Source organism: Mauremys mutica, chromosome 1, assembly GCF_020497125.1.
Source record: "Mauremys mutica isolate MM-2020 ecotype Southern chromosome 1, ASM2049712v1, whole genome shotgun sequence".
NCBI classification, from domain to species: domain Eukaryota; kingdom Metazoa; phylum Chordata; order Testudines; family Geoemydidae; genus Mauremys; species Mauremys mutica.
The window spans coordinates 364681176-364691108 of record NC_059072.1 but is presented as its reverse complement, the minus strand read 5'-3'; the positions used below and the strand labels follow the sequence as shown (position 1 = coordinate 364691108).

At 48.0% G+C, this 9933-nt stretch overlaps 1 protein-coding gene across 1 annotated transcript; it reads right to left on the bottom strand.

Annotated features, from left to right (window-relative positions):
* Positions 1-192: 192 nt before the first annotated feature.
* Positions 193-1140, bottom strand: LOC123362554 (olfactory receptor 52M1-like). The gene has a single exon (XM_045002930.1). It carries the CDS (start codon positions 1138-1140, stop codon positions 193-195), a length of 948 nt encoding a protein of 315 aa, XP_044858865.1.
* Positions 1141-9933: the final 8793 nt, after the last annotated feature.

Genomic DNA, 9933 nt, shown 5'->3' with positions numbered 1-9933 from the left:
CCTGTAAGTCAGTGAGTTGTACACAGACCAATTCCTCAGTTTGTCAGGCTGACACAGCACAGTAAGGCCAGGAAAGGGATTAATGTCACTGTGACAGTCCTATCAGTGATTCAGGGAAGGGGGCCCATCACCATGTCACCAGGCAGCTCTGCACAGAGCTCGGTCTCAGAGCCAGTGCACCAGGAGAAAACTTTAGGTCCCTTCATGAGTAAAGAGCTGGAGCAGCCTGCCCCGGATCTGTTTGGTCCTCACCCCATAGATGACGGGATTTAGCGTGGGGGGCATTGATTGGTACACATTGGCAATGAGAATGTGGAAATGCCCAGGCACATTCTGTCCAACCCGGTACATGAGGGAGATGACGAGATTTGGGATGTAAAAGGCTAAAATGACACAGAGGTGGGAGCTGCAGGTCCCAAAAGTCTTGAGCCGGGCGTCCTTTGTGGGGAGGCTGAAGATGGCCCTGAGGATCTGAATATAGGACACGGTGATAAAAATCATATCCAGACCCTTCACACAGAATAGCACAGAGAGGCCGTAGTAACTGCTGACGCGGGTATCGGCGCAGGCCAGATTCACCACGGCCATGTGCGCACAGTACGGCTGGGGGATGATGTTGGTTCTGCAATACGGCCACTGTCTTGCCAGGAGGACAAGGGGCAGTATAACCAGGCAGCCACGCAGCAGCACGGCCAGGCCAATCTTGGCCACAACGGGATTTGTCAGGATGGCAGAATGTCTCAGGGGGTTGCAGATGGCGACGTAGCGATCAAAAGCCATGGCCAGGAAGATCCCAGACTCCATCTCTAAGAAGCAGTGAATGAAGTACATCTGGGTGAGGCAGGCACTGAAATGGATCTCCCTGGAATTGAACCAGAAGATGCTCAGTGTTTTGGGCAGGGTAGATGTAGTAAGGACCAGGTCAGAGACTGCCAGCATGCAGAGGAAATAGTACATAGGCCCATGGAGACTCGGCTCCGTCTTCACGATGAACAGGATGGTGAAATTCCCAAAGATGGCTATGATGTACATGGTGCAGAAGGGGATGGAGATCCAGACATGGGCTGCCTCCAGCCCAGGAATGCCCTGCAGGATGAAGGTGGAGGGGTTGGTGAAGTCAGTTTTGTTGGAATCTGACATGGAGTAGGGGAGAAGGCGTCCAACTCTGAGACAGAACGGTGTCTCCTTCATGTACCGTACGTTCCCCTGACTTCCTGTATGTGCCCAGGGTCTAGGGTGATGGTTGCAGTACAAATGCCTGAATGGAGACACAATGTTAATTTGAGACACTAAATGTACTACTGGTGTCTGTTCTAATGGGTGAAGCAGATTGGTAGCTCTTCGCACCCTGAAAAATGACATTTTTATTATTGAGGTAAATGAATTGTGAACACATGACCCTACCAATGCCAATTCCATATTTTATATTGCTTCCAGCCTCAATAATACCTATACATCCTGGTGTGGGAAACTTTAATAAGCACCAGCAGGAAACAAGAGTGTGAATACTGGTTATCCATCATTGTTCCTTAATGCAGTGAAACCCAGGCTAGAGATTCCAGGCTGTAGGGAGTTCCCCATTCACCTAGTTGTTCAAAACCTGAGAGAGGAACAAAAAGAACAAAGCTTTAACTAAACATGTACCAGAGGGAAACATCCCAACTAGAAGACACCACAGGGGAAAGACCTGGGCGCCACTCATAGCAGCTCGATGGAAACACCTGCTCATTTGCAGAATTGGCCAAAACAAAGACAATGTTTAGTCCCTATAAAGGATATAACAGATAGCAGATAGAAAGGGGGTTTCTGAGACAGGCTATGAGAATGGGGGAGGGTGCCAGATGTGGACTGAAAAGTCTGGAACTGTTTAGTTTAGAGAAGAGACAAAGAAGGGGGCTTATGATAGAGGAGAGGAAAATAAAGAATGGAACTGATTACATTCAAATGGACAAACAGAGAACACTTCCCAACCAGTAACATCTATGGATACTTTCAAAAGGGGTAATTCTCCTAAGGTGAAGCAAATTATCAACAAAACTGATTGGGAGGAAAGATTTTGAGGGAAAAATGTGAATGAGAATTGGGTGTTCTTTACGAAGAGTTTATTAGACAGCTTGGAAGCCACAATCCCGCAGTCAAGAGTGTGAACAACTTTGGCTAAAAACTGTGTTCAGTAGCAAGGTGAAGGCAGGAGTTGGGGGGGAAGCAATATATAAACACACACAAACACAAATTTCTGGCTCTGTGATCTAATGGAGAAATGCAGAGCAAGGCCCAATGGCTGGAAGATGAAGCCAGACAAATAGCAGCTGGAAGTAAGGGCCAATTTTTTAGCACTGAGGGTGATTAACATCTGGAACAAACTGCAGAGGGAAGTGGTGAATTCTCCAGCTCCGCATGTCTGTAGATCCAGACTGGATGTTTTTTCTGGAAGATCTGCTTGAGGACTTGTCTACACTTAAAATGCAACAGTGGTTCTTCCTTATCACTTACACCTATGGCCGGGGTTTTTGCATCCACACAGGTAATCCACCTCCACAAGAGGTGGTAGCTAAGTGGATTGTAAAATTCTTCTGTTTACCTCATGCCAACTATATCGCAGTTAGGTTGATATAACTACATCTCTCAGGGGTGTAGATTTTTTTGCTGTTACAAAAAAAAAAGAAAATGTAATTTTTGGATGCAGTAGCACAGGCATCACATGCAAGTCAAAGGAGGTAATAGTGCCACTGCACTGGGTGCTGGTTCGGCCTCAGCTGGAGAACTGTGTCTAATTTGGTCACCAGTGTATAGGAAGGACGTAGAGAAACTGGAAATGACCAGAGGCAAGCAACAAAAATGATGAAAGGGAGAGAATTTCAAGCCATATGAGCAAAGGCTGAAGGAACTCTGTATGTTTAGTTTGGGCAGGAGGAGACTAAGGGGGACATGGCAGGAGTCTTCCAGGATTTCAACAATTTCCACCCCACCATCAACCTCAGCCTGGACCAGTCCACAGAAGAGATCCACTTCCTGGACACTACAGTGCAAATAAGTGATGGTCACATAAACACCACCCTATACCGGAAACCTGCTGACTGCTGTACTTACCTACATGCCTCCAGCTTCCATCCAGGACACACCAGATGATCCATTGTCTACAGCTACGCCCTAAGATGCAACCGCATTTGCTCCAATCCCTCAGACAGAGACAAACACCTATAGGATCTCTATTAAACATTCTTAAAACTACAATACCCACCTGGGAAAGTGAAGAAACAAATTGACAGAGCCAGAAGGGTACCCAGAAGTCACCTACTACAGGATAGGCCCAACAAAAATTAACAGAATGCCACTAGCTGTCACCTACAGCCCCCAACTAAAAATCTCTCCAGGGCATCATCAAGGATCTACAACCGATGCTGGAGGACGATCTCTCACTCTCACAGACCTTAGGGGAAAGGCCAGTCCTTGCTTACAACAGCCCCCCAAGTCACCAGCAACTACACACGAAGCAACAAAAACACTAACGCAGGAACCAATCCCTGCAACAAACCCCGTTGCCAACTCTGTCCGCATATCTAATCAAGGGACACCATCATAGGACATAACCGCATCGGCCAAACCATTAGGGGCTCTTTCACCTACACATCTACCAATGTGATATATGCCATCATGTGCCAGCAATGCCCCTCTGCCATGTACACTGGCCAAACTGGACAGTCTCTACGCAAAAGAATAAAGGGACAAATATCAGACATCAAGAATTGTAACATTCAAAAACCAGTAGGAGAACACTTCAATTTCTCTGGACACTCAATGACAGACTTAAAACTGGCAGTTCTTCAGCAACAACAAAATTAAAACAGACTCCATCAACTATCTGCAGAACTGGAATTAATTTGTAAACTGGACACCATCAAATTAGGCCTGAATAATGACTGGGAGTGGATGGGTTACTACATAAAATAATTTTCCCACTGCTGATACTCACACCTTCTTGTCATCTGTTGGAAATGGGCCACCTTGATTGCATTGGCCTCATTAGCACTACAAAAGTAATTTTCCCTGGCCTGGTATTCACCCCTTCTTGTCAACTGCTGAGAATACATCACATCCACCTTAATTGAATTGGCTCCTTTGTACTGACCCTGCACTTCTAAGGTAACTCCCATCTTTTCATGTGCTATTCTGCTTACGGCTTACTAATGAAGTGGGTTTTAGTTTATGCCTAAATACATTTGTTCGTTTCTAAGGCACCACAACGACTCCTCATTGTTTTTGCTGATACAGACTAACACAGCTACCGCTCTGAAATAAAAAAAGATGGAGAAAAGTTGTTCACTCTTGCCACAGAGGGCAGGACAAGAGGCAGTGGGTTCAAACTACAGCATAGCAGACAGGGGCGGCTCTATGTATTTTGGCGGTGTGCCTGCGGGAGGTCCCATGGTCCCGTGCCTTTGGCGTCCCCGCCGCTGAATTACCCCCAGAGCCGCGGGACCGGCAGACCTCCCGCAGGCATGCCGCCGAAGGCTGCCTGACTGCTGCCTTCACGGTGACCGTCAGGCCATCCCACCCCCTCATGGCTTGCTGCACCAGGCACGCGCTTGGAGTGCTGGTGCCAGGAGCTGTCCCGATAGCAGATTTAGATTAAATCTCAGCATAAACTGCCTAAATGTAGGAACAGGAGGACAACGGAACAGACACCTCGGGAAATCATGGAGGCTCCTTTACTGCAGGTTTTCTAAAGGAGGCTGGACAGTCATCTGTCCTGGATGGCTTAGACACAACAAATCCTGCATCTTGGCAGGGGGGTAGGTTAGCTGACCCTTGCGGTTCCTTCTCCCCCTGTGGCTCTAGGATTCTATGATATAAGATGCCAGTGTAGACCAGGCCTTAGTCAAACACAAGGGATTCACAAATGGATTGGCCATTGTAGGTGGTGCTGGTGACACGGCACCACCGTTGGTTAAGGCTGTCTGACACCTTCAATTAGGAGACCTCATTTTCAGTTGCTTAGAAGTTTGCCATACTTTAAGCAATTGGACTGAAATTTCACACAGAATATCAGGGTTGGAAGGGACCTCACAAGATTGTCTAGTCCAAACCCTGCTCAAAGCAGGACCAACCCCAGATCCCTAAATGGCTCTGGTTTTGGCAGGCCAATGCTTGAATCATTGAGCTATCCCTCCCCCAAAGCCATACAACATGGCACCACTGGACATTGAACCCAGGATCTTTTGTGTACCAGGCTAGTGCTTTAGCCAGCTAAGCCATGGTGCCTGCTTCACGAAAGTGTTTGCAACACATACCAGGTGTCTGCTTCCCGCTGAATTGTTTTTTGAGTTTCCAGCATAACATTGGAGCCAACTTCTCAAATGAAGCCAGGAGAAAAGATGTGTTGCTCATGCTGAAACATTCTTAGAATTGTTCCACTGAGGAGCCCAAGCAGCTCCATAGAGATAAAAGTCAGGGAACAGCCCCCGCTCCCCCTTTAACAACCGGAGCCCTGAAATGGAAGAGGACGACAAGGTGAAAGTGTCTCTGCATTAACACACAGCTGGCTCCTGAGGTCTTTACTCAGTTCTTACTCCAAGGGGAGTTTTTCCTCAGTGGGGCTTGAGTAAACTGGCCTCAGAATTTGGCCTTGCATTCTACATCTACTAACCCTTTCATCCTGAAGAATCTACTGTGACATTGAAATAAAGCAAATTTGGGGCTGGAGGCCATCAGCCCAGGAGGACACAGCAAAGAGGGACATTTTAACCCATGATACTGAAGCAAACTCATCCACTGTGGCAAGGGCCCTTGGATGTTTAATGGCTGTGCAGAGCGGAAAGGACCACAGACCTATTCTCTGTCCCATCACGTCCACGTTGCACTGGGTTTGTCGAGCAGGTGAGCTCCTCAGCAAGAAGTGGGTACCTGTGAATTCTGAAACAGACACGTCTTCCCTGGGAATCCTCCTCAGGTAGCCATGTCCCAAACCTCTCTCACTCCAGCATCTGCAGCAATATCCCACACCAAAAGCTGACACAGTGATGTGCACCATTTCTAATATAGCTCTGTGCAATCCCAGGGGGGGTTCACTCAGCCTCTAGCAGGTAAGCAAGCATCTGAATGTAAACAGGCTGGAGACAAGCTTGTCTAGGCTTCTGTGTTCTTTATCCAGCTTTGGGAGTAAACAGTAATTAAGGGACCGTCCCAAAGGGAGATGAGAACTCTTGGGCTCTGTGTTGAGTCAGAGAGGAATTGGCTGCTCTGTGCATTTGTGTATATTTAAAATTGTAGTTGATTAGTAGGAAAACAATTGATAATGTTTAAAACTCCATAAGGTCTGATACCCTGTAAATTCCCAGGTGGGATGGGTAGATAGTAGACAGACAGATCTATAGAAAGATGCCTGAGGGGAGACAGATGCATTTTCTGCAGGCACACGGTGCTGTTACTAAGGGATCAGAATAATTCTCACCAGTAATTATCATCATACTGTGCAGAACCATTCACTGAAGAATGTTCAAAACACCTAGTAAAGGAAAGTCATTATGACCATGCCACATTAAACAGATAGGTAAACTGAGGCACAGGGAGATGTTATTTGGCCGAGGTCACACAGAGATTGAGTGGCAGGATGACAGACAGAACCCAGGCATCCTGACTTCCCTGCCATAACCACGATCTCTCCGTCACACCAAGAGGGAAATGGACTCCTGCTCTGGCAGGGGCTGTTCATTGGGTGGGATGCAGAGGAACGGCTGGAAGAGGGAGCCTGTGCTCTCACCATACACATTTTAGAACTAGCTGGAGCTCTCTACTCCTGTGAGGTGTGAACTCCGGGACTCCACTTCCGCTCCCACTCACAAACCTGCCAACTCATCACAATCACTAAGGTGGCTTCGGGGGAACAGACTTAGAAAAAGCAACACCAACAGAATGTTCCTGTGGATAGAGGGCAGCTGGGGTCCTGCCTGGGGACAAGAGGCCTCATCCCAAAGCTGCCAGGGCACAAGAGTGTGGGGGAGCTATAAGCAGGATAGAGACTGGATTAGTGTTTGCATTGGATTTGTTCTCTGCCTCTTGCTTCACTTTCTCCCGGTGTCTCCTAAGTGGAATTGAAATCTAATGTTCCAGGCTGAGTCAGACTTTCCAGGACTGCAGCAGCTGGAGGGCGCTTGGATTCCAACAGCTGAACTCTCTGCCTGCTCATCTGGCTAATTGGGGTATTTCTCCAGTGCAGAGCACCAAGCTTTTAAGCACTGAAATGAGACTGAATGAATTCTCCTGACAAGGGCAACAGGGACGCCGTGTTCACCTGCATTCAAGTTACTAACACTCTGTACCTGCCAAGCCTGGTTTGACCTTCCTCTGTAGCTAAGGCAAAGGGAGGGGGAGGCCCTGATTTGGCTGGATTAGTGTGTTGATTATTTTTGATCATTATTTGTGTTGTGGAAGAATCCAGAGGCCCCGCTCCAGTTCAGGGCCCCTTGTGCTGGGCCCTTCACAAACACTGAAGGAGAAACAGACCCTGCCCGAAGGGGCTTATAAGTCACATTAAGACAAGACACAGCTACTGTGTGCAGCACACCAGAATGTGGGTAGGTGGGAGATGGGGGAGTGACAGCGCTAAGAACGGGTGGTTCCATAGGCTGCTGGGTTGGTGTGAGACAGCGGAAATGCACAGCCCGGCCCTGGCTCCATAACGATGCTGGCTGTGGTGGGACCCAACTGAGAGTGCCAATTCTGTAGATGCCGAGCACAGGAGTTTATTACACACAGCGCTGGCGGAGTGTCACCTTGCTTATTAGGCTCAGAGACACTGCCAATCAATTGATTACAATAGAATATATAGATTTTCCATGGGCAGGGGAAAGTGACGGGGTAGGCAGTTCCACACCCCGGGATAGGTTTTGCAGCAGGACAAGATAGCACATTAGCCAGTGGTTAAAAGGTTACATAATGTCTCCGCCCATGGTCTCAAGTTAGCAAGTTAACATTTAATTAATACTTTGATAAAATGTTATTAATATAAAATAACCCAGGGGGTCGGGACCCCTCAGGGCATCACGAGGTTATTACTGGGGGTTGCGAGCTGTCAGCCTCCACCTCAAACCCCGCTTTGCCTCTGGCATTTATAATAGTGTTAAATATATAAAAAAGTGTTTTTAATTTATAAGGGGGGACCACACGCAGAGAGCTGCGTGGGAAGGGGGCAGGGCTGCAAGCTCATGTCCCACTGGAGCCACGCCGCCTCAGCGCTGTCCAGGGCCGTTCCTGGACGTGGTGCGCTGAGCCCCCAGGAGAGGGGGGAGGTGGGGGTAAGCAGCATGGCAGGGGGCCGGGGCTGGGGGGGTTGGATAAGGGGCAGGGAGTCCTGGGGACAGTCAGGGCACAGGTAGGGAGCAGAGGTTCTGGGGGGGCAGTCAGGGGACGGGGAACGGGGGTTGGATTGTGGGCATTCCGGGGGTCTGTCAGGACTTGGTGGGGGGGCGGATAGGGGTCTGGGCAGTCAGGGGACAGGGAATGGGGGGGTTGGTGGAGGGTGGGGTCCTGGGGTGGTGGTTGGGGGGTCTTGGGGAGGTGGTGAGGGGAGAAGGTGCAAGATGGGTTGGGGATTCTGAGGGGGGCAGCTCTGCTCTGGGAACTATTGTGGGGCTGGTCTCTGGCCTGTGCTGTACAGAGAGTCAAACTAGATGATCACGATGGACTTGGACTTGGACTCCATGAATCATTCTCCTTAGGTCCCCTTAAGTGAAGCCCATGGGAGCCCCAGTTCTCACTGGACAGTACTAGACAACAGACCCCCGTGTGGCTGTATCTTCCCTGCCCTGTCCTGATATTCCCAGGAAGCTGGTGCATTTTTTCCAGTCCAACCCCCCATCCCCACGCCCCCACCTCCCATACACACACTGGGCTCACTACAGCTAAGCAACTGAAGCTCCCATCCAGAGCCTCACAGCACCTGCCTGATTCACTGTGGTGTTACTCCAATTTAATGCCACTCTCCAAGGGGTTGTGCTGGTGAATGCCATTCCAGAAGGCTGTTTGCGACATTATGAGTCTAATCTAATCTCTCATGGAAGAATAACAGGGCCAGAAAGAGTTAATTAACTCACCCACTGACCTGACCCATGAGTGAACCTTAAGGACTGGTTAGGAAGATATGTAAATGAACAGAGCTTTGAAATGCAAGTCTGCATTGTTAGAGATCTCAAGGGTAGATGTTTGCTCAGGTCTTGTGATGTCAGCAAACAAGTCTTGTCTATTGCTATAACTTTAATTCAAAGATCAAAAAAGGAATATTAACATTTGTGATGATACTTGAGTGAAATGGTACTAAACATTAAAAAGGTTGTAGAGCAGTTTTTAAACTAGGAGATGGGGGAAAGCCGACTGCTGCAGAGGAGCGTGTGGATCGGACACAGACTTCTCTTAGGGGAGAGTCTGATGATAGAGAATCTCCAGGTTATAGTCAGGAGCAGAGGCCTGAAAAGTATAATGTAAGGGCCGGATCAGATGATAAACAGTCACATAAAAAAGAATCTGGCACATCAGAAAAAGGCAGGCTAATAAACAGGGACAAGTTTTTAAAGTGCTTGTACACAAATGCCAGAAGTCTAAATAATAAGATGGGTGAACTAGAGTGCCTTGTAATAAAGGAGGATATAGATATAATAGGCATCACAGAAACCTGGTGGACTGAGAGCAATCAATGGGACACAATCATTCCGGGGTACAAAATATATCGGAAGGACAGAACAGGTCGTGCAGGGGGAGGAGTAGCACTATATGTGAAAGAAAGTGTAGATTCAAATGAAGTAAAAATATTAAGCGAATCCACATGTTCCATAGAGTCTCTATGGATAGAAATGTCATGCTCTAGTAAAAATATAACATTAGGGATCTATTATCGACCACCTGACCAGGACAGTAATAGTGATGATGAAATGCTAAGGG